This window comes from Capra hircus, chromosome 14 (genome assembly GCF_001704415.2).
Source record: "Capra hircus breed San Clemente chromosome 14, ASM170441v1, whole genome shotgun sequence".
NCBI classification, from domain to species: Eukaryota; Metazoa; Chordata; class Mammalia; order Artiodactyla; family Bovidae; genus Capra; species Capra hircus.
The window spans coordinates 19,482,897-19,507,857 of NC_030821.1; the positions used below are offsets into that span (position 1 = coordinate 19,482,897).

A 24,961-nucleotide genomic window follows, 5' to 3' on the forward strand; every position below is an offset into this window, starting at 1 on the left:
TCCCTACTTTATTTTTAGCAATGTCAGTGAGAGGCCCAGCAGGGACATCCTGTTTTTAATTAAACTTGAAGAGCCCTATTCTTGTCTGTGTGTAAATACAAAGCTATGAGACACCCAGGAGTCCAGCTCTGGCTTGACCCTAGGCAGACCCAGGACAGCACAACCTGTGGCCGGGGGTCTTACCAGCTTCCTCATGGCCTAGGATTTTTTTTGTTTTTCTTTATCCCTCTGAATGAACCACCTCTCAGAATGTTGCAAAGGAAGGCCTCAAGTCTGAACTGATAAAGGTTGTGGAATTAACTGAGGGCAGGCACAATTCCAAGAGCTAAAGTTCACTCTTCCCTCTGAAGGAAACCAGGCTGACTTTTCATCAGAAGACATAGGGTTTTCTAACAGGACACCCAAGCCCCACAACAACCCACCAAGGGCAAAAGAGGTTAAGTGGTACACGGCAGTTCCTAGGTTATCGGTAAAGAAGAGCACCCTCCTTAGAAAGACACTGCATAGCAGGAAAGGAGGGTAGAAAGAGGCCAGGAGGATCTTTCTTGTAAATGCTCTTAAAATGGTATCAATATCTATGTATCAGCACTTTCTTGTTTAGAGCTAGAAGAATACAAGAAAGTCAGTAAATCCATAATGTTTACCAAAGTGCTCGCTGCCTTTCACAGACAGGGAGGGCTAGGGGAAAATAAGGGCCCTACCCCTTCTTTCCAGCAAAGCAGCTCCGTTCTTATACTAGTTTTCTCATAAGATTTCATTAATACTTGAAACTCATTACTACCCAGTCCCCCTGCCACCACTCGTTTGTTTGTTTCCTGGTAAACAGCCCTACCATCCACTATTCTGTAATCAACTCAAAGGCATCTTTAATACCTCTCTACCATCTGTCTCCACACGCAGGTGGTCAACTAGAGCTATCAAATCTGCTTCTGTGATATTTTTCTTAATTTATCATTCTTGCCCATCCCTCCCTCCACTGTCTTGTTTCAAGTCAATGGTGGTACCCCTCATTTTTAGATCTGGGCAATTACCATTCGTTTCAGTCTTATATGAAGCGCTCTGCAAAGGCTGCTTCAAACAACCCCTTCCAAAGATCCCATTTACTCTCCTATAAAGGCATTCTGGAGCTGCCGTGCTTTAGGACTTCACATTTTGGGGGGTGATCCTGAGTTTGTTTCTGGAATGTTTGATTGTGAGGTACCACTGCAATGTCTTAGTGGAGAGAGATGTCCATTAACAGCTGGACAGAGTAGAGGTGAAGGCCTGGAAGTACTCTGTTTCTTCATCCATAAAATGGGGCTAAGAAGGTTATCATGAGGATTAAATAAGATAATACACAGGTACCAGGGGGACCAATGTCCTGCAAAAACTCATGTTCACTCAAAACCTGTAAATGTGACTTTATTTGGAAGTAGGGTCTTTGTAGAAATAATCAAGTTAAAATGAGAGTCTACTGGATTAGGGTGGGCCCCAATCCAATGATGTATCCTTATAGGAAGAAGAAATTTATACACAGATACACAGAGAAAATGTTATGTGATGATAGAGAAACAAGCCCCCAAACACCAAGGATCGCCAGCTACCGCCAGAAGCTAGGAGAGAGGCATGGAGCAGATTCCCCACCAGCCCTGCCAGGAGTCTCTGGAAGGAACCAACCTTGCCCACACCTTGATGTTGGACTTCTGGCCTCTGGAACTATGATAGAATAAATGTTTTGTTGTTTGAAACTGCCTAGTTTATGGTAATTTGTTACAGTAACCCCAGGAAACAGCATGAAAAATACTTAACCCAATGCTTGGCCCATAACAAGCACTGAGAAGATGAGATGTCCCAGAAGGAAAAAAAAAAGGAAAAGAGGGCTAAGGCTGGAACTCTGCTTGGGAATATCTTTGTTTAGGGGACAGGAAAAGGAAGAGGAGTCCACAGAGGAGACCTGGACAGCACAGTCCAGAGGGGGCCTTTGGTTAGGAGGCATTCGTTTGTCTTGCCAGATGTATAGCTTCAACTCTTAAACTCTAATGTGGCTTGCCATGATATGATTAATGCCCGCATGAGGAAGGGATAAGCCAAATATAACTGATAAACTAACAGTAAGGTTAGTTCTTAGAGAAAGTCACTAGCCTGGACAAATGCTTTAAAGAATTTTCTGCAGGAAAGAAACTGAAGTTGAATTCAGTGTAACATCTGTGGTTCACACTTGTAATTGAGTATCAGGCCAGAGTTTGGCGCTGAATCCCCAAGGGCCATGTCAAGATGGACTAGAAGCTCTCACTACCACCCCTACTTCCTTTTTTTTTTTTTTTTATCACAATCAGAAAAGAACAGTGTTTCAGGTCTTCAAGGCACATATTACAAATGACTTGGTGTCTATGACACAAATTTAGAAAGATCTTTGGGAGAAAAAAACCACTCAGGAAGTGGTTCTAGAAAAAACGTAACCGAATCTTTCTGGCCCTGATTTAGATATGTTGTGACACAAATACGCACGATCTGGTTTGCCTGAACTGGTCACAGTTGGTGCTCTTGAGACTAGGTCAGATTAATTTGTGAGTCTGTTTGGTGTTTGGGGACAGCAAACCTTTGTATGACCAACACCACAATCTCCCTTCCTCTTCATCTCATTGCTGCATAGAAACATGTAACTTACTCTGATGAGTGCATCAGGAAAAAAAATCCCCATGTTGAGAAATAAACAAAGCAGTGCACTCTTCCTAGACTGCCGGCATAAGCCCACTTCCTTCCTTTCGTTTTCATCCATTCAAAAGATGTGGAGCTGTAGACTAGGGTGTTACGAAGCTCACTCGCCTCCATGAAAAGAGCCAATCAACCTTGAATCACAACTAGGAGGGAGAGTCTGATTCTAAGACAACACACATTTGAACACCAAGTAGTGTAAAGCCATCATTACCATCCAAGGAATGAATATGCTAACTAGAAATTATTCCAACCTGGTCATTAAAGTGAGTTCCCCGAGAACTGCTAAGGGTAACATTGTGTTAGCCTCTATATTCCTCTGGGAAAGCCTCTAGTTGGAACTTGAGAATGAATCCAGACTCTGTGCCCCAATAGTCTGAATGCATGAGGTGCGCCCATGAACTCAGGGCAACAGCTGAGATTTGGGGAATTCCTGGTGCCAACCACACTGTCTCCTGGAAAGGTAGCTCTTTCTGTTACTTAAATCCCATAAGCATCAGAGCAGCCCAGAAGTTTTGGTTTCTTCCCAGCTGGGCTCATGTTTGATGGGAAAGACAACAGCTGAAACAGCCTAGGTACTCCTAAAGCTATCTGTACAAGCACATCTCTTCTGTGTGTTCCACCCTTGTTTGTGAACATACAAACCCAACTTGTATGTTGGGTTTGTGAACATACATTTTATGATCAGGTAAACTTACCATGGCATCTGGTCCCTTCCCTGGTGTGTCAGAGGTTAAAGCGTCTGCCTGCAATGTGGGAGACCTGGGTTCGATCCCTGGGTTGGGAAGTTCCCCTGGAGAAGGAAATGGCAACCCACTCCAGTATTCTTGCCTGGAGAATCCCAAGGATGGAGGAGCCTGGTGGGCTTCAGTTCCCGGGGTCGCAAAGAGTCGGACACAACTGAGCGACTTCACTTTAAACTTACCATAAAACTTAATGGAAGACTCTGTAACTTTGTCCTTTGAATGGGAAATGACCTCCCTTTATTTTGCATGGGAACATCCTGTCCCAGCTCTACAAACTTCTATAGAATAGCAGTAGCCAGGATTTACTGAGTAATACCCTATGAGAGATATTATTATTATGGTTACCCTGTTTATTTAAGTTATATGCAGAGCACATTTTGCGAAATGCCGAGTTGGATGAGTTATAAGCTGGAGTCAAGACTGCTGGGAGAAGTATCCAGATATGTGGATGATAACACTCTAATGGCAGAAAGAGAAGAGGAACTAAAGAGCCTTGATGAAGGTGGAGGAGAGTGAAAAATTCGACTTAAAACTCAGTATTAAAAACGAAGATCATGGCATCCAGTCCCATCACTTCACGGCAAATAGAAGGGGGAAAGGTGGGAGCAGTGACAGATCTCCTCTTCCTGGGCTCTAAAATCACTGCAGATGGTGACTGCATGAAATTAGAAGATGATTGCTTCTTGCAGGAAAGCTATGACAAACAGTGTGTTAAAAAGCAAAGACATCACTTTGCTGACAAAGGTCCATATGGTCAAGGCTATGGTTTTTCCAGCAGTCACTTACGGATGTGAGAGCTAGATAGTAAAGAAAGCAGAGCACTGAAGAATTGATGCTTTCGAACTGTGGTGCTGGAGAAGACTATTGAGAGTCCCTGGACAGCAAGGAGATCCAACCAGTCAATCCTTAAAGAAATCAGCCCTGAATACTCTTTGGAAGGACTAATGCTGAAGCTGAAGCTCCAATACTTTGGTCACCTAATGCAAACAGCTGACTCATTGGAAAAGACCCTATGCTGGGAAAGATTGAGGGCAAGAGAAGGGGACGACAGAGGATGAGATGGTTGGATGGCATCTCCGATTCAATGGACATGAACTTAGGCAAACTCCAGGAGATAGTGAGAGGGAAGCCTGGTGTGCTGCAGTCCATGGGGCTGCAAAGAGCTGGACACGACTGAGCGACTGAACAGCAACGACAACCCCATGAGAGGCGCTGGGTTGTACCTAGAAAAGTACTCTACTTGTCATAACTGTTCTACGATTACTCTAGAGGCAGGTGCTATGATTAGTTCCAGTTCACAAATCATGAGAACAGTGTACAGAAAGGTTAAATAACTTACCTGAGGAGAAGAAGGAAAAGGAGACAGAAAAAACAAAGAGAGAGAGGCAAGATGATACTGACCCACCTTGCCCAAGACACCAACTCTCACATGCCAATTCTTCCCTTCCTTTATCTTTAGTTGGGATACAGGTGATCAATCTTTTTCTAAGCTTGTGATTTTCATTCAGATAAAGAGTAAAGCAATACAGCTTGTGTACTCCTACCTAAAGACAGTCCTGTAGTTATTGGATTTGTTTGGATTGAATTTGTTGAATTTGGATTGAATTTGTTCCTTCAAGGGTCCTAGTTACTTTCTGAGAGCAGAAGAGAGTCAGTTTCACTCCCTGTTCTTCCTGCATTCTCCCTTGCACCCAGGGAGGGCTGTGGTCCTGTCGACGAATCTCTAAGTTCAAGTTCCTTCACCCCCAAGATCCAGAAAGCATCTGAACATTCATGTTAACTGGCAATGCTACTTACATGCTCCCTGGCCCGTTCCACAAACACAGCCTGTTGGACTGGGTGTGGGTGTTTAGACACAGAGAAATATGTGAGGCCGGAAGGCTTCTCCTTCTTGCAGTGATGAGCTGACACCAGCGCCCCCCTGAGGAGAGGATCTGCTGTCACAGGAGGAAACTCCAGAACTGTGATCTGGCTTGAGACTCATAAGAGATGGTTTTGATGGAATAATAAAATATTGGGTCTAAATCATGTTCCCAAGTTTGTCAATTGAAAAAACAAACACACAGACATGAAAATCTTTATGTAAGATTCTAAAAATAAATCTGTATATGGCTTTTTCTTTTTTGCCCAGATGTTGATATAGCACAAAATCACTTTTTTGGAAAAAGGAACATAACTGCACTTGGACATACGCAGTAGGCTGAGTAACAGCACCCCCGCGATGTGCCTGTCCAAGTCCCAGAAACCTGTAGATACATTACCTTCCAGAATAAAAGGAACTTGAGCTGGGGGGAAGGGGACTATTCTGAATTATCTGGGTGGTTCTAGTGTACTCACAGGGCTCTTTATGAGTGGAAGGGAGAAGCAGAATGAGATACCCAGGGGAACAACAACATGAGAAGAACTCAATCCACTGCTGCTGGCTTTGAAGATAGATATAAAGGGTTACAAGTCAAGGAATGTTTCAGAAAATAGGAAAGGCAAGGGAACAGACTTTCTCCCAAAACCTCCAGACAGAATGCAAGTTGTCCTACAGCTTGAGTTTAGCCCAGTGAAACCGCTTTCAGATCTCTGACCTCCGGAACCATCAGATAATAACTCTGAATTGTTATAAGCCACTACACGCATGGCCCTTCATTATAGCAAAGAGAGGAGACTAACAGTGTATTTCAGTGTCACAAAGCCCACCACAAAATCCTTCCTACCAATGCCAGGAGAAACCAGGGGATTCCAGTCTGTTAGCACCAACAATACTCAGTGGATACCAAAGTTAAACCATGGAGAACAACATTAGGAAAGAAAAACTAGAAAATTTATGGGGTCCCAATCCCCATTCCCTTGGATAGCAGGGAGATCAAACCAGTAAACCTTAAAGGAAATCTACCCTGAATGATCACTGGAAGGACTGATGCTGAAGCTCCAATACTTTGGTTACCGGATGCAAAAGAAAAGGTCATTGGAAAAGATCCTGATCCTGGGAAATTTTGAAGGCAGAAGGAGAAGAGCGCAGCAGAGGATGAGATGGTTGGATGGCATCAATGTCCACGGCTTCAACGGACATGAACTTGGGCAAACTCCAGGAGATAGTGAGGGACAGGGGAGCCTGGTGTGCTGCAGTCCACGGGGTCTCAAAGAACTGAACATGACTTGGTGACTGAAAAACAACTACCCTCATTCATTGACAAGTCTATTATAAACCTGTTTGGACCCCAATCTTCACCCTGACCAATTATTAGTATTTGGAGGTGAACATCATGAATTTGCATTTTACATTGCTGTTGTTTAGCTGCTAAGTCATGTCCAACTCTTTGCGCCCCCATGGACTGCAGCACACCAGGTTCCTTTGTCCACGGGATTTCCCAGGCAAGAATACTGGAGTAGGTTGCCATTTCCTTCTCCAGGGGATCTTTCTGACCCCGGGGTGGAACCCACGTCTCCTGCATTGACAGGTGGATTCTTTACCACTGAGCCACTGGGGCTTCCCTTAAATGGCTTGAATTTCTGAGTCTTGGAGGGACAAAAGTTCAGCCAGGAATTTATGGGCTGATACTTGTAGCTGAGCTGCAGTTTCACTTACTTGAACAAATACAACCTTAATTTCTGTAGGATTCTGTTGGCCCACAGCTTGCCTCCATCTCATCACTTTCAAATAGATATTTTCCCAGATCCCTAAAGGATATCTACAGTATGTGAAATGTGAACTTCCAGATGTTCAAGCTGGATTTAGAAAAGGCAGAGGAACCAGAGATCAAATTGCCATCTGCTGGGTCATCGAAAAAGCGAAAGAGTTCCAGAAAAACATCTACTTTTACTTTATTGATTATGTCAAAGCCTTTGACTGTGTGGATCACAACAAACTGTGGAAAATTCTGAAAGAGATGGGAATACCAGACCACCTGACCTGCCTCCTGAGAATCTGTATGCAGGTCAAGAAGCAACAGTTAGAACTGGACATGGAACAACAGACTGGTTCCAAATAGGGAAAGGAGTACGTCAAGGCTGTATATTGTCACCTTGCTTATTTAACTTATATGCAGAGTACTTAGCAGCAGCAGAGTACATCATGAGAAACTCTGGGCTGGATGAAGCACAAGCTGGAATCAAGATTGCCAGGATGAATATCAATAACCTCAGATACACAGATGACACCATCCTTATGGCAGAAAGCAAAGAAGAACTAAAGAGCCTCTTGATGAAAACTACGATCATGGCATCTGGTCCCATCATTTCACGGCAAATAGATGGGGAAACAATGGAAACATTGACAGACTTTATTTTGAGGGGCTCCAAAATCACTGCAGATGGTAACTGCAGCCATGAAATTAAAAGATGCTTGCTCCTGGGAAGAAAAGCTATGACCAACCTAGACAGCATACTAAGAAGCAGAGACATTACTTTACCAACAAAGGTTCGTCTAGTCAAAGCTACGGTTTTTCCAGTAGTCATGTATGGATGTGAGAGTTGGACTATAAAGAAAGCTGAGCGCCGAAGAATTGATGCTTTTGAACTGTGGTGTTGGAAAAGACTCTTGAGAGTCCCTTGGACTGCAAGGAGATCCAACCAGTCCATCCTAAAGGAAATCAGTCCTGAATATTCATTGGAAGGACTGATGCTGAAGCTGAAGCTCCAATACTTTGGCCACCTGATGCGAAGAGCTGACTCATTAGATAAGACCCTGATGCTGGGAAAGACTGAAGGTGGGAGGAGAAGGGGACGACAGAGGATGAGATGGTTGGATGGCATCACTGATGTGATGGACATGAGTTTGAGTAGGCTCTGGGAGTTGGTGATGGACAGGGAAGCCTGGCGTGCTGCAGTCCATGGGGTCACAAAGAGTCGAACATGACTGAGCGACTGAACTGAAAGGATACCTAAAGCAACTGTAGCGTCTGCTAACATGCATTTTCCTAAATGGTGAAGACCAGCTAGAACCAAATAATGGGAATCCCCACAGGGCTCCTTGGGACGGTGACAAGGCCTGGCATGTAGACTTTCACAGAAGAGGGGGTGGAGAAAGGAAAGGAAAGTAGGGAGTTAAGTAATATCCTACGGCAAATTCCAATTCATCCAGAAACAATGAAAACCGGGGGATTAGCATAAGAATAAGATAGAATACATGAATTATCAGTTTGCAATGCAGCAGAATGGGATAAAATAGCCCTTAATAGGAAAATGGTTCTAAATTTAATTTAATCTCACTGACAGTTTGGAAGGTGCCTCACGGGGCTGCAAGGTTTCCTCTCCACGATCATGAATATTAATCATCAGGGTGCGTTTGCATTACTATGGAAAACAATTCAGGAAATTTGAACTTCCATTTGCAGGGTGCTTAAGAACCCTGAATATGAAAGCTTTATTAAGGAATCTGTGTCCTTCCAATTATGACCTGCAGACTGACCGTGGGCCTGAGAGTAGAGGGAGCTGCTTTATAGTAGAGAAAGTACCTTGTTAGGGGGAATGCCCCTTCATTTTTGTGGTCACTTTCTGAACACAGGGTCAGCAAGGGCTCAGCAAGTGTCTACCAGTACCTTTTGCGCCTTCTCTGCTGCGTTCCAGCCTCCCTTGCAGAGTGGGTTCAGTAGCACAGGGAGTGCCTATTTTCCTCCTTATATTTTTCCCCGGTGCTGGCTATCTAGTAGGTGTTTTACCACAGGTGTGGAAGGAGTTTGTGAATAATTCTTGATTTCTATAATCCCAGGTAATGGGGACCGTCCTCCCTGGCTGGGGATCTACATCTTCAGTACTGGCCACCACACCACTGCAGCCAGGAGAACTGTGCAAAAAGTGTTAAACACGTGAAAACAAGATGGTTGATGGGAAAAAAGAATTTTTTTTCTTAGATCTCAATCAGGAAGCAATTCTCTCCAAAAAGAAGGTACCCATCCCATTCACTGCAGGGAGGCAGGGAACGAGGGCAGAGCACCACACTCCCCGGTAAAAAGGAGAGACAAAAGAAGGCTAATTAAAATTGCATGCTCAAGCAGTCGTGTCTGACTCTGTGACTCCATGGACAGCAGTCCACCAGGCTCCTCTGTTCATGGAATTTTCCAGGCAAGAATATTGCAGTGGATAGCCATTTCCTTCACCAGGGGATCTTCTAGACCCAGGGATCAAACCTGCTTCTCCTGCACCGGCACGCGGCTTCTTTAACACTGAGTCACCTGGGAAGCCCAAATTAAAATTAAAAGCCACATTTTAAATTTGAAGTTTTGTTTAAGTAGCAAAGGTTCAGAACAACTGGAGAGGTGCAAAGATAGGGGGCACCCTTCACTCACTTCAGAGGTACGTTTGGAAAAACAATTTGGCAGACTGTCTCAAGAGTCTTAGAAAGAAATGCTTATTCCCTTTGGCCCAGTAATTGCACTTCTGGGAATCCATTCTTAGGAAATAATCCTAAATATAGAAAAAGCTTCATGCATAAGAATCACGTATTGGTTATTTCATTTTTAAAGCTATAGTGTTATGTATAACAAAGACTGGATACAACTTAAATATCCAATAAGGGAAAATTAGGTACGTTATGCTATGTTGTATGACTATTATGCAGCCTTTAAAATGTTTGTATTGAAAGTTTAAGTAGTATGAGAAATGCTTATGTTTTAATTATGTTAAGTGAAAAATGGCAAGGTACAGAATTTCACATGCATTATGAAATCAATTAGATATTTTTAAATACATGGAAATAGAACCAGGAAGATATATTAGAAAATTATTAGCAATGATTCCCTTTGTAGGTGAAGTGGGATTATGGAGAATTTTTCTTTTTCTTTTCTTTTCTTCTATACTCCTTATATTTTTATGTGAGTGTGTGTGTTGGTCACTCAGTCATGTCCGACTCTTTGTGACTCCAAGGACTGTATATAGCCAGCAAGCTTCTTTGTGCATGGAATTCTCCAGGCAAGAATACTGGAGTGGGTAGCCATTCCCTTCTCCAGGGGACCTTCCCGAGCCAGGGATCAAACCCAGGTCTCCTGCATTGCAGGCAGACTCTTTACTGTCTGAGCCACCAGGGAAGCCCTACATTTTTATAGTAGACATTATATTTATCCTTGGGGAAAGAGAGAAATCCTTTATTCTTTAAGATTCTTGTCTCTGGGGGATCCATTCAACACAACTTATTCAGATAGTTACTGTTTGGGGGCGAGGGAAAGCCACTGGTGGCCCAGGCAGAAAGGAGAGGGGGCTGGAGGATCTGGGAGAGCTCGTCTGGTTTCCTGACTGCCCCGGGGGTCTCAGTCCCACTCCCAGGAGCAGACCCCGGGCCTCAGCCACAGGCTCAACAGCAGGTGAGTCTTGTTGCTCTCCCCCAGGCTCCGTCCTCAGTTCCTGTAAGCCTGTTTTCCATGGATCCTTAAAAGCAGGTGTCACACACCTCCACCCTCATCCCCTCCTTACTGTAATGTAGCTGAGTTCTTTCTGTCCCCTGTCTCTTTGTATTACACCCTCTGCCACCGTTCCAGCACCCACTAGGTCTCCCGGGAGCCGCAGCTCTATCTCTGAACCCAGCCTGTCCTGGGATGAAGCCTCCAAGATGAGCCCTCCAGGAAGCCAGATGACCACTTTCTTGTGCCTGCTACTTGCGGCCAGATACTTCCTTCATGTGTCCCACACACCTGCCAAAATGCAGCCTCCTCCCCGGGCTGCTCGCCCGCGTAGGTGTTTTTCCTGCAGCCGAGGCTCCTCTGACCGCCCCCTACGCTGTGTGTCAGTCTCCCTAGCTTGGTCTCCGGGCCCCACCCTCTGCTGATGAAGCTGTCGCTGCCATGCCTGTGGCTCCTTCAGCTCCTCCTCTGCAAAGCTTGCTGGGACCCCAGAGGAAAATGTGGCCAACACTAGGGCCCCTTTTCCTGTTCTTTTAGGAAATTCACTCTGCGTGAGTGGTTTGGGGAAATAAAATGGAGAACTTCCCATTAAAGTGATGGAGGCCTTGATTCTGCACTGTTCATATCTCTAATGAGACAGAAACTAGACTAGAGATCTCTACTTTTATTCAAGAGTCTAGGGAATTCCCTGATAGTCCAGAGGTTAGGACTTGGCAGTTTCACTGCAGGGGCTTGGGTTTGATCCCTGGTCAGGGAATTAAGATCCCCCAAACTGTGCCTTGTGACCAAGAAAAAAAGTCTAATAAAGTTAGAAATTAATGCTGCTGCTGATAATTAGTTATATATATGTATATAACTGACACTGTGCTAAGCACTGAACAAGGAGAATCGATCTAAAAATAATCCCACAGCAGTGGGTACTTTTGTGGTTCCATTTTACAGATAAGGACACTGAGGCTTACTTAGGTGAACTATCTTGGCTAAAGTCACAGACATAGTGACTGAAAGAGGTAGGATTTGAAGCCAGGTCAGAGTTTGGTCATAAACATTACTCTAGGCTCTGGTTCCAAGCAGGTCATTGCAAAGAGTGGATGGAGTGCCCCCAGTGATCATGACCACCTGAGGAGTGTGTGTCCCTCAGCAGGGGAGAGTTACCACAAAGCCCCTGGTGACCTATTCCAGAATGTGGGTCTAGTGTTGGCAGAGCTCCTGAGTTCCCAGGAGATGCTAACCAGTCTGCATTGCTATGTGTAATCTCCGGGTTTCATATATGGGTTCCACATTTTCAAAGACTCTGGCTAGCTGAAATTAATGCCCAGGCAGGCCACCAGCTTGCAGTCTCTCCACTAAGCTATACTGTGGGCTTTCGAGTGCTTCCTGTGACTCGCACTCTCCCCTTTGTAAAGGGCAGGGGCTACGTACCTGCACAATCTCGAGCATCTCTGCCTTGCTGATGTAGCCATTTCCGTCTAGGTCATACATGCTGAAGGCCCATTTCAGCTTCTGCTCCAGCTTCCCCCTTGACGTTACGCTCAGGGCTATGATGAATTCTCTAAAGTCTATCGTCCCATCTCCGTTGGCATCGAAGGTGCGGAAGACGTGCTCTGCAAACTTGGAAGCATCCCCGTAAGGGAAAAAGTTCCCGTAAATTTTCTTAAACTCCTCCATTGACAAGTGTCCGCTGGGGCAGTCTCTCAAGAAGCCTTTGTACCATTCCTGGATCTCGTGCTCCGTGAAGTCCGTGCTTTCCAGCAAGTCTTGCATGACCTCTGGCCGCAGCTTGCTGTTCTGTTTTCCCATCTTGACAGTAAGAATTCAGCTGCAGACAGAAAAGAATACAATATAGAGAGTTTCCTAAACCTGTTCTTCAGAGGCACATTTTATAATCTGTGATTATTTTGGGAAAAAGAAAAGAAAGTGTGACTTCAATAACATTGTCTAGGGCTTTCCAACGTTGTGGTCAGCCCAGCAAAAGAGGGGCTGGCAGAAGATGCAGAGCAGAAATATCAGTGAAAACTGATACTTCTTTGACATAGAGCCAAATAAAAGACAGGAGATTTATAAAGAAAAAGAAAGACACACACACGCACAGAAATGATTACTTAGTGCTGCCTTATCTATTTGCAAGAGGTTGAGCCTGGCTTTAGAAAGACCAGGGTTCTAATACCCAAACCAGGTATTTGTCGGGGGAATTAAAGGAAAGGATCAAAAAGAGAGAGCAAAAGAGATAATGTCACATGCTTTAGAGTATTTGCAAATAGAGTGCTTGGGTATTTTCTGAATATTATAAAGACAGACATAAGCAAGGAAAGTAGAAACTCATCTAATCCCATGAAACGCTACCAAGCTTGGTCAGTTATTTAAAGCCAAAAAGTCAAATCACTGTCAACACTGTGTTTATAAAGTAAAGATGATGTTTCATAAGGTTATGTCCTATGGTTGTGGCTTATGAAACTGGCCAAATTTTTCTTTTTAAGATACAAAAAACTTCGTATTTTCTTATCACAGTAATAGCACATCCATAGTAAAATAGCAAACAACACAGCAATACACAGAGGAAAGTCAGCAAAATTACAAATCTTACCACTTAAACACTGCCAGCAATTTGGTGTGTGTCCTTCTAGATTTTTCATGTATACCCTTATCTAGAAAGCTATTAATATATGTTTTAATATGTTTATATTTCAAAAAACAAGAAAATATACCCTTTGTTACTTATTTTAAAACTTAATATAAAGTGGGGAATAAAGGCAACTTTTATTAGAAAAAACCCTGTAATTACCATCTTCCCATTCACAGAGCCAGTCGATATTAACCACATGCCATATATCAGGGATGTTTCTGGCACTGTGGATGCAAAAAATAAGATGCGACCCTCCTCCTTAAGGGACACCCAGCTGCCTATATCTGGAAGAGGGGGTGGTGGCAGTGAGAGGACAGCACAATAAACATTCAAAAGGCGGTATCAGGGGAATGGACGTGGTGCTGTGAAAATACATGGACAGGACCCCCAAGCCAAAGGGGGATCTGCGTGCTATCAGGGAGGCCTTCTTGGAGGAGGTGAGCTTAGTTCCCATATCCAAAGTCTTATGATATAAGCATGGTAAAGGTAAGTCCCTTCTAACAAAGGGGCTCTACACTTGTATTTTACATTTTTCTTGTATTGGAGACTTACAGAATATATAAAAGATTTTAACCCCCATTTTAATAACGATTCCCAATTTCTTTGAGATTTTCACTTTGTAGTGTTTGTTTATGTCTGCCCCTCTCCCAATGCAGGGTGAGCCCCTTGAGATGGAGTCTTGTTGAGGTTACTCTGTCTCCCTAGGGCCCACCATATATAACTTAGGTGAATGAAGAGATGACTCAGATAAATAATTACAACATGGAAATATGGAATAATCTTCTTGGAAAAGGAGTCTTTTTGCTCCAAAGATGAGGCCCTGGCTTTCAGAACGTTATTTGAGACACTAAAGCTATTTGGTAGTTAAGACTTGGTCTTGGGATCTCTTTTCTTCACTTCTCCACTAGTTTTATTGAGACATAATTGACACAGAACATTGCATAAGTTTAAGGCATATGACATAAGACTCGATATACGTTTATACTGGGAAATGCTCACCACAGTAAGTCTGGTTAACACCCATATCCTCACATGGTTACAGAAATTTTTCTTCTGTTGAGAACTTTTAAGACCTACTCTCTTAGCATCTTTCAAATATACAGTACAGTACTGTTAATGATGCTGGTGCTGAAGCTGAAGCTTCAATACTTTGGCCCCCTGATGCGAAGAACCGACTCATTGGAAAAGACTCTGATGCTGGGAAAGATTGAAGGCAGGAGGAGAAGGGGACGACAGAAGATGATATGGTTGGATGGCATCACCGACTCAATGGACATGAGTTTGAGCTAACTCCAGGAGATAGTGAAGGACAAGGAGGCTTGTCATGCTGCAGTCCATGGGATTGCAAAGAGTTGGACACAACTTAGTGACTGAACAACAACAAATTGTTAACTGTAGTTACCATGCTGTATGATGCATGCCCAGAACTTATCTGAGGCTTTTACTTGTTGACCACCTTCACTGAGCTCCCCCTCCCCTCACCCTTGGGATCTGTTAAAACTGAATTGCCTGTGTACCTATCTGTTGCCACCACTATAAATTCCTTGAAGGCAGGGAAACTTCTTTTATTATATGCACAGTTCAGGAAATGACAAGCAATCCTTGTGACTTGCCAAGCTGATTGATTTTGCTCCCTGAGTTCTGCACAGAGCAGAATCAGCCCTGCTCTGTCTCTGAGGCAGGTGCCCCGGGAAGGGTGGAACAACAATTCTGTTCCCATCAGCATGACCAACAGCTGCCTGAAGGAGCTCACTTTCAGAGGTGACACTCTACGGAGGATCAGACCAATGTCATTTTACGTAAGAGCAAAAGTAAACCACAGCTCCAAGCACAACACAAACAGAATTTATAAACTGAACCTTTCAATAACTTTCACTTCCCTCTTGCACCTTTTTTTCTCCCCCATTGAGAAAAAAAGTGAAGCAGGAGAGACTGGTTTGTATTAGAATTTCAAAACTGCATTTAGTTGCTAAGTTGGCAATTTGCCAGAGGCAAGAATTCAGAAACACAAGGTAATACATAATACATGGATTTATAGAGCTGCGAAACATTTTATGAATTTACAAGTAATGCTGAGTTTTCCTTTTGGGGAGTGCTTTAGAGAAGAGCCCTTTGGTGTGGCATTCAATCAAATCACTGTGAGAACCCTTTGGTTCTGTGCAAATCACTGAGTGCAAGGCCTTGGGAAAAAAATGCCACTTTGATATTAAAATCTGCTCTCTTAAAGAATGATTCATTTCCCAGGATGTAGAAAGCACTGTTTCTTAAAAACCGAACTTGAGTTCCTTTCCCAATGTTTAAAAAGTGTGTCTCATTTATTAGCTGTTTTTGCACTAGAAACAAATTGCTTCAACATTTTGGCTAAGGCTCCCACTGAGACTGATCTGTGTGCAGCTATTTTTCCCGTAAACAGTAATTAAACCGCATTTACAAATTCATTAGCACAGAAAGGCCATGACACAAACAAGGCAGAAGAGCACGGAGTAAGTTATCTGGGAAGCGGGTGTTTGCAATTTAGGCCAGAATTTGTTTCAGTAGATAACTACAAACACTTTACTAAGCATGATGTCCGAACTTGAGGGAACCATCTGGACGTGGTTAGGCTGTACAACAAAAATCTCCGGGGACAAAAGATACCGTTTCTTCCTTTGAGGGAGAGAGGGAAGGATAGAAAATGCCTGACAATACCTTTTTCTTTTGGAAGACAGGAATTTTGTTGGAGTTGAAGGATCGGGAAGGGGACCTTAAGGGAAATGCTACATTAATTAGCAGTCTAAAGAAAACAAATCATCCAGAGAGAGAAGTTTCACCTCAGGTCAAATCCTTTTAATTGCTCCATTCGGTCATTAAAATGTTTATTTTGTGCCAGTAGAACAGGGCATGGAATAAAAATGCTCGGGTTCAAAGACTGGCTCTATTGTTGACCAGCTCTTGGGTAATTCGCTTCAATTCTTAGCACACTTCAGTTTTCTCATGTGTGAAATGAGGTCAGTTGTCCGAGTTCTTATCTCACTGATTCGATGTGAGAATTAAACGAGACAGTCATATATGTAAACCTCCAGCGTTGAGTCAGGGACAGATGCTCCCGTCAGTGAAAACTACATCTTACTCCTTTTTTTTTTTTTATGAGTGAATTTAAATATTAAAGGTAAAGTGGTGTGAAACTAGAATTTGTTTTTTTTCTCTGTTTAAGAGGACAACATTTTTATTTTATTATTATTAAACTTTGCATTTTGTATTGTAGTATAGCTGATTAACAATGCTGTGATTGTTTCAAGTGGACAGCAAAGGAACTCAGCTATACATACGCTGTATCCCATCCCTGACTGCACCTCATACATCACTCTACTGAGCCTTCACAGCCACTCTGAGGGATAGGTAGGGCAGATTCCACTCTTTTATGAGAAAGAGAGAGAAAGAAGAAAAGGAAGAAAGAAAACTCAGAGAGGCACAGTGACTGGTCCTGAGTCCCACAGCTTGTGAGTGAGAGAGACAGACAGGAAGCTCAATTTGCATGCGACTGTCAAGTGTCATCTTTTTTTTTTAATTGTGTCTGACTAGCTTCAGAGACAAGCAAATGAATAAATTAAGACAAAAGCTTTATAAAATGCCAGGAAGCAGTAGTTAAGAGGGAAGAAAGTTGCTCAGTCGTGTCTGTCTCTTCGCGACCCCATGGATTGTATAGTCTGCCAGACTCCTCTGTCCCTGGGATTCTCCAGGCAAGAATCCTGGAATAGGGAGCCATTCCCTTCTCCAGGAGATCTTCCTGACCCAGGGACTGAACCTGGGTCTTCTGCATTGCCGGCAGATTCTTCACGGTCGGAGAGAACCTGCCTGCCAGTGAAAGAGACGTAAGAGATCTGAGTTGGATCCCTGGGTTGGGAAGATCCCCTGGCATCTTCCCAAGTGTGTATGGCAACACACTCCAGTATTCTTGCCTGGAGAATCCCATGAACAGAGAAGCCTGGCAGGCTACAGTCCATGGGGTTGCAAAGAGTCGGACACGACTGAAGCAGTTTAGCACACAGGCCATCAGGGAAGCCCAAGAGGAGAGAGATAATACACCCGTTCCACAAATATGGGCAAAGTGTCTATCAGGACGGAGGCATGGCTCGGGGCACTGGGGATTCAGCCGGGAACAGACAGGCAAAACTCCTGTCCTCGTGGAGACTACAGCCTCTTGGGAAGAGATACAGAGTCAATAAGCGAAATATGCGGAGATGTGCCATGGAGAATAGCAGAGTGGGTGGGGAATGCCAGGAGTGGAGGGGTAGGTGTTAACACTTTAAAGAAAAAGCCCCATTAAGAAAGTGATGTGTGAAAAAGACCAGGGAGGTAGGGATGTAGCCATGGAGATGACTGGGAGAAGACTATTCCAGGCAGAGAAAACAGCAGATGAGAAGGTCTTCACGGGAGAGTGCTTAGCACACTCAAGGACAGGGCTGGAACAAGGGTGGGAAGAAACAAAGGATATGAGATCAGAAGAGCAACAAGGACTAGATGATGTGCGACCAGGAGGGAACCGTGAGCTCTGGCTTGCACTCTGAGTGAGATGCAGCCGTTGCAGGATTCTTAGCAGAGAAGTGCTAGGAGAGATTTATATTCTAACAGGATCTTGCTGTTGTGTGGACAGAAAGCTAAAGAAGGATAAGGGCAGCAGTGGGAAGACCACTGCAATGACCCAGGCAAGAGAGGATGGTGGGTGAAGCCAGGGGAGCAGAGGAGGTGAGAATTGCTGGGATTCGGCACCGCTGGCAAGGTGGAAGCTGACAGTTACTGAAATAAGAAAAATGCAGGAGAAGCAGGGCTTAGGGGTGAGGTAGGGGGCTTCACTGTGTGCGTATGTTAATTCTCAGATGCTGACTGGAGATGTTGAGCAGGTAGTTGGATGTGTCTACAGTTAGAGAAAGTGGTCCAGGAGGCTATTTACATTTGGGAGTCATCAGCATATAGATCGTATTTACAGCCAAAGACTGGAAGTGAATGAGGATAGAAAAGAAAAGAGGATAAGCACCAAGCCCTTGGTCACCCTGCCGTTTAGAATCTTTGCCAATAGAAAGAGGAGAAGGCACCAGCAAGGGAGAAGGAGAAGGACGGGCAGACACAGAGGCTGAGACCACATTCTCCACTGTTTCGTCCTTCACGCCAGCTCAAGGGGGCTCATGAACGTGCTAAAGGCAGCCGCACAGGAGGGCTGGGCTCCTGGTTTCCTCTGGACCTTGTGCTGTCTCCTCCAACCCAGCCTGTCCTGTCTCCCTAAAGGTTGTCATCTTGTGCCCAGTTGTTCACTCCCAAACCCAAGGACTCACCCGTGATTTCCTTCACTTTTGTTCCATAAGCAGGAGCTGTCCAAACTTGCCTCTGTCTCTAAAATTTGTCCCAGATCCATTCACTTGCACATCTCCACTGTCATGCCTCAGTCTGAACCTCCATCACCTCCTTCCTGAACAACTATAACACCTTCCTCTCTGGATTCTCTCTTCACTTTTATCCTCCTTCTCCCTGCCTGGCTGTCCACTCAGATCCCCAGAGTGAGTTTATAAAAACATAAAACAGACCAGGTCCCTCCTCTGCTTAAAGCTTTACGTGGCCTTCCTAACACACAGAGAACAACAACCCAGACTTCCTCCTGTGGCTCGAAGGCTCTGAGCTACCCTGGCCATCCCTGACTTCCTTTCAGTCCCCCTTGCCCAGGTACTCTGACCTCCTGCATGCTCCAGCTTTTACCTCTTAAAGACTTTTGCTTCAGAGCCTTGAAGAATACATAGATAGGTGTGTATAAAGTAATATATATATATATATAATTTTTTACTTTTTATACTTTCTTGACTTCATATCATGGCCATCTTCGTTTCATCTTCCCCATCTCACGTGGGATCTCATTCACCAACCAGGGATTGAATCTGTGCCCTCCTACACTGGAAGATCAGAGTCTTAATCACTGGACCACCAGGGAAGTCCCTTGAAAAATACTTTTACGTAGCAATTGGGTCCTCAGCCCTTTCAAGTTCATATACCCTGTAAGATCATTCTATGTACCTATCTACTATAAGATACATATATAATGTATATTCATCTGTGTTGAATCTCAACTGCATTTAATTAAATGAAACACACATGTATTCTATTAGACACCAGCATTCTGTTATTCAGTAGTTTAACCTGAGATGGGCAATGCGAAATTTCCCAACTTATTTTGGGAAACATCCAGTCATCCAGTGTCCAAAATATAAATCTGGGGTTAATACTGACCACAGATGACAAAGGAAAAATACACAAGACACCAAACCACCAACAAAAGACCACGCACAGGAATCTAAACTATGAAGTTAACTTTCCATCTAAAAAGAACTAAAAAGGGAATAACCCCTAGAAATGATGCCGCAGGGAAAGGAAATGGCGAGGAGGATCAACCTTTCAACATGCACATGCTCCCGTCTACATATTTTGTATCTGGGGAGTGGAAAGAGCTGCAGCATTTCATTTCTGCCATTCCTCATAAGGTTCCAAAACTCGGTGAGTTAATTCTCAACCCCCAGAGTTAGATTTTCCAGGGAAAAAGTCCATAACTTAACCTGGACAGTCTGGTTAACCTCAGAGGAAGTTGCAATGCAAACTGCACTGAGTTCTTCTAAAATAGAATTTACAAGAAATTAGCAACTAAAGTCACATTTAGCTGCAGCAAGGAACATAGAGCTCACAGTGGTTTCCGAAAGAGGCCAGGTTAATTAAAATGTTTGCCTCTTTGAAACATGTAACCTTGTCCTCTAAGAGTTGCTTTGAATTTCCAGCCAATGGAATGTCTAAATTATGAAAACATAACTAAAAAAAGGCTCCTAAAATGTAAGGAAGGAAATGATAAAAGTTATAGGTTAATGGGAGGAAGCATTCATTTACCATGACCGAGACATCATTGTTTTGGCCATCTGAATTTTACAGGCGGCTAAAATCCAGCAAATTCATTTCAAGGTCAGTTGTCCTTACTTCTCACTGGGAGAAAAAAAATGACTCAATAAAAACCTGAAGAGCACAATGCTTCAGAAATTTCTCTTCAGTGGAATTTGCCTCTCAGTGGGAGTTTGAAAGGAGACCGTATATATAAACTGACATATTTATATATAGTGAGCAATTTAGGAAATGAAACGCAGTGGGGCAGAAAGAGAAAAAAAAAATTAAAATATTACAGAAGGAGAATTGAAGTTATGTAACACCCACTCCAGTACTCTTGCCTGGAAAATCCTATGGACAGAGGAGCCTACTGGGATATAGTCCATGGGGTCGCAGAGAGTCGGATGCGACTTAGCAACTTAAAAACAAAAAAACCAACACTCTCGATAGCTTAGTTGCCTTGAGCAGAGAATGCTCTGCCTGCCAGTCTTTGGTGAGATGGGCTCCCATGAGGAAGCAAGACGTCCTATACCCTCATCTGGATCGCAAAATGGCTTTGCTGGAACTGCCTGAAATCTGTCATGAAGTCACTGCCTGCAGGGAGGCCTTCTTCCTGAAGAGAATGGGGTATTTGGACCCACATCTCCTGGTTGTCTGGTCATACCTGTAACACCTGGTCACACACCTGCACTCGCTCCCCCCGCAGAGAGGTGACAGGCTTGAGATGAGAACTTAACTGGTTCAAAAGAGACTGTGAGCCTAGAGCCTTCGTAGGCTCTGAGATAAAGCCCACAAAACCCCTCCAGTCTTCCCAGGGTGCGCAGTGGTCACGGACTCTGAAGTATCTGGGCCCTGGTTCTACAGAGCCTGAATTTCCGACTAGACAGGGCCTGGCCTTGGGCTTTTTTTCCAAGTTTTATTTTCCATAAAAAATAAAGTACAACCCACATTATTGCCAATAAAACACATATTTCTGATAGACTCTGAGTAGAACATTATCCAACAACAACCCTTTCCCTTGTCTCCCAAAATGGAAACATTTTTAGTTCTGCTGACTGCTAAAGTACTACATTACTATTGCAAAAAATGTAAGTAATAAAGGGATACCACAACTAGAATGTGAACACCCTCACTCTGATCCAATAGTACTCCGTAAGAAATAACCACTACTAACAGTTTTATGGAGAAGGAAATGGCAACCTGCTCCAGTGTTCTTGCCTGGAGAATCCCAGGGATGGGGGAGCCTGGTGGGCTGCCGTCTCTGGGGTCGCACAGAGTCGGGCATGACTGAAGCGACCTAGCAGCAGTAGCAGCAGCAACAGTTTTATGTATATATAACAGTTTTATAAATATATACATATATAAATTATACATTTAAATGCATATATACGAAATCTGTGGGGCTTCGCTGGTGGCTCCGTGGTAAAGAATTTGCAGGCAATGCATGAAATGCAGGTTCAATCTCTGGGTCAGGAAGATCCCCTGAAGAAGGAAATGGCAACCCACTTCAGTATTCTTGCCTGGAAAATCCTATGGACTGAGGAGTCTGGTGGGCTACAGTCACAAAAGAGTTGGACACGACTTAGAGACTAAACAATATGAACTCTGTACACGCTAACCATAAATGGGATTGTTTTTACTTAACAATATATTGTGGCTATTCTTCCATGTGGATGTATCTCATCTTTTAAAATTATTGAATTTTGATTAATTGATTCAACAGATGGTATTGAACACTGACCTAGGGCCAAGCATTGATCAGCTGATAGGATACTTAGTAACATGAGGCTCACAGTTCACTGTACGACATTTACTTAACAAAGCACCCCGATGGTCATTCTGGTTGACCCCATTTTTCTTTGATTCCCTCGGCATTTTACCTTGGTCATGGTCCTGGATTCCTTGGGCAGTATTTTTTACAAACAGGTTCTTGATGTCATTGACAAGTACCATGATCTCTAGACACTCCCTTATGGTTTCATCAAATAAGCCTTTACATGCCAACCATGTATTCTGTAAGGGTTTATACACCAGCTAGGATTAGAATTGAATCGGATTTGGAATTGGACTTGGAATTTCACCCCACCCCCTCAGCCTGTGTTACAGGCACACACATGCAAGTTTGACATTAGTTATTCTTGTGCCTAGGAGGCCAAGGCCACATTCACCCTGGTCTTTAAAGAGTGCTCTACTGTCACCATGTAAATGCCCCCTTTTAGCCTAAAGACTATTTTATGCACACAGCACTCTAAATCCTCCCCTGGTCAATTCAATACTCACCTCCTGACTTTTCATGCCCACTCCTTCCTCCTTACTTCAAGTCCAGCTAATGGCTGACTCCCCCGACACCCCTCTCAGATTGCCAGCAATTGGAGGTGAACTTACACTGCAAGCTTAAAGTGCCCTTAGGTAAGTGGCCTTGAGTAAATGGGCAGAGGCCATACTAAACCACACGCAGAAACTACAAAGCTGATCCAACAAAAGACACTGTCCGAGTGCCTGAAGTCAAGGGCTTCAGATGAAGCGCACGGGTCCCCTTGCCATCAGCACACCTGGCCAGCAGACCACAGCATCAGAGCTGCCTGTCTGGGCCACCTCATGCCAGATGCAGGGAGAAAAAGAGGGGGAAGCTCTGAGGGCCCCATGCATTCTCCAGGGCTGTACAGGCTAAGACCCTACCTTGGCTGACTTCCATGGAATTCCTAAGTGATACATTTCTGCTTAGCTAGATGTACTAAGTATTCTCTTATTTATTTATTTATCTGTCTAGCTATTGGCCTTGTGGCATGGCAGGCGGGATCTTCGTTCCCCAACCAAGATCGAACCTGTGCCTCCGGCAGTGGCAGTGTGCAGCCTTAAGCGCTGGACTGCCAGGGAAGTCCAATAGTCTCTTATTTGAAAGACAAGAATGACTACTTTGAGTTTTGATAAGACCACAAAACAGAAGACTGAGCCAGCAAGGACTCCGGAGGCCAAACGGATCAGCTACAGGGATCCAGGCCTCCTCACATAACCCGCAGCCAGAGGCACACAAGCAGCTCCAGTCTCCATTTGTAGACATTCTCCAGGGGCCACAAATGCATTCAGCTAATTGATGCAAGCGCCTCCACAGAGTCTAAGAATAGTTCTTAATTCTTTTTTATTTATTCAGCAAACATGTGTTTAACATCTACTGTTTCCTGGCTTGAAATGAATATTCCTACAAAAATAGCATCCTACATAAGATAGGGAAAGGAAGCGAGGGAGTCTGGGATTCCAGTTGCAGCTCAGAGCATTTTCATTAATACTGCATCTTTACAATTCTTCTGTGGAGTTGATGAGAGGGATGTTATATCTTGGTTTTACTCCAAGGGGCTAAGAGGGACTTTGAGAAGTTAACCATAGTGACAAATTCATGCAGCTAGTGGCCCCAGGGGAGTAGTGTGGGAACCACCCTCCCCACTTCCATCCCTCCCACATCTCTGGCTAGGTCACTTTTGGTATTTGAATGCTTCTGTTGGAAGGTACTGATCAATCCGTCTGTATCCTGGCCAATGTGGCTGAAATATTAATGCTCGTCCATCAAACTTATGTACAAGTAAGAAGTCCAATAACTGAATGATAAGGAGAGACTGTGAAGTACCTTTTCTTCACTTCTTGCAACTTTTGCATCCCCCAGCAAGACGTATGGAAAGAGAATTGGACTTGGTAGCAGAAGAAGTGAATTGAAGTCCTTATTGTAGTCCAGTGGAAAAGTCATTTGACCTCCCTAAGGTCTCATTCCTCTACAGTAAAATAGACATAGTGATACCTCTTCATGCGGCTGTTTGGTGAAAATACGAAATGAGAAAAAGAAAGCCTCATGAGTGAGGGAAAACTCAGCACTGTGTCTGGCATCTAGTAGCTGCTCAGAAAACATTGACTATTAATCTGAGAGAGATAAGGATTCAGCTTGGTGGGCTGTTTACAAAGAGGAGCCGTCCAGAGCTCGGGACATTATACCCCTTGCTTTAGCTTCATGAAGAATTAGAACAAAAGCAAGAATGTGGCACGAGAAAATGAAAGAAAGAGGATGACTGCTAGCTTTCTGCCTGACTTTCTCCTTGGATCACTTGCCAGATAGGAAAGACATTTGGGATCTGCACCCAGAGAGGACTCCTGCCAGACCCCTGGCTGAATGTTTTCTCTGCATAGCAGTCATTATTATAACCAGAAATTAAGCAAAGAAGTCTGATTGGAGAAGCAGCTGATGGTGAGTAGGACACTTTTTTTCTCTGGTTTCCTTCCTGAGGCTGGGACGTACAACTGGGGCAGAATCCTCTTCAGAGGAGCCCCATGGCAATGGGAAGATCAGCCTTCCTGCAGTGGGATGGTCTGGCTTGTGCAAGAGGGACTTGTAACCTGTTCTCAGGGTCTGGCTGGATAAGAATGTAATTTTCAGAACCGGATACCACTGAAAAAACAGGATATCAATGACTGATTGAATCAATTCTTTTTTACCTGGGAGAAGAAATGATTCTTCGTTGCTTTATTACTTTTTTTAAAAACCATCTTTTCTAAGATCAGAGGTGAAAAAGAAATAAATTGGTTTTTTTTTAAATAAAACCATTTATCATTAGGGCAGAAAAAAAATAGCCATAGGAAAATCCTTGTCTCGCAACTTATTTCCAATTACTGCCACCATTTCTTAATGCAGACCTTATCTCTCA

General features: G+C 43.8%; 1 protein-coding gene across 4 annotated transcripts in view; it reads right to left on the reverse strand.

The window, feature by feature from the left end:
• NCALD (neurocalcin delta) overlaps nucleotides 1-24,961 on the reverse strand; it is a 343,524-nt gene that overhangs the window by 9,769 nt on the left and 308,794 nt on the right. For 3 of the 4 annotated variants that reach the window (XM_018058319.1, XM_018058320.1, XM_018058318.1), the window contains one exon: nucleotides 12,185-12,581. In XM_018058319.1, coding sequence (XP_017913808.1) covers nucleotides 12,185-12,562 — 378 coding nt within the window. In that variant the 5' untranslated portion in view covers nucleotides 12,563-12,581. Of the gene's footprint in view, nucleotides 1-12,184; nucleotides 12,582-24,961 lie in introns of those variants that run through there. The other variant, XM_018058321.1, reaches the window with a different exon arrangement.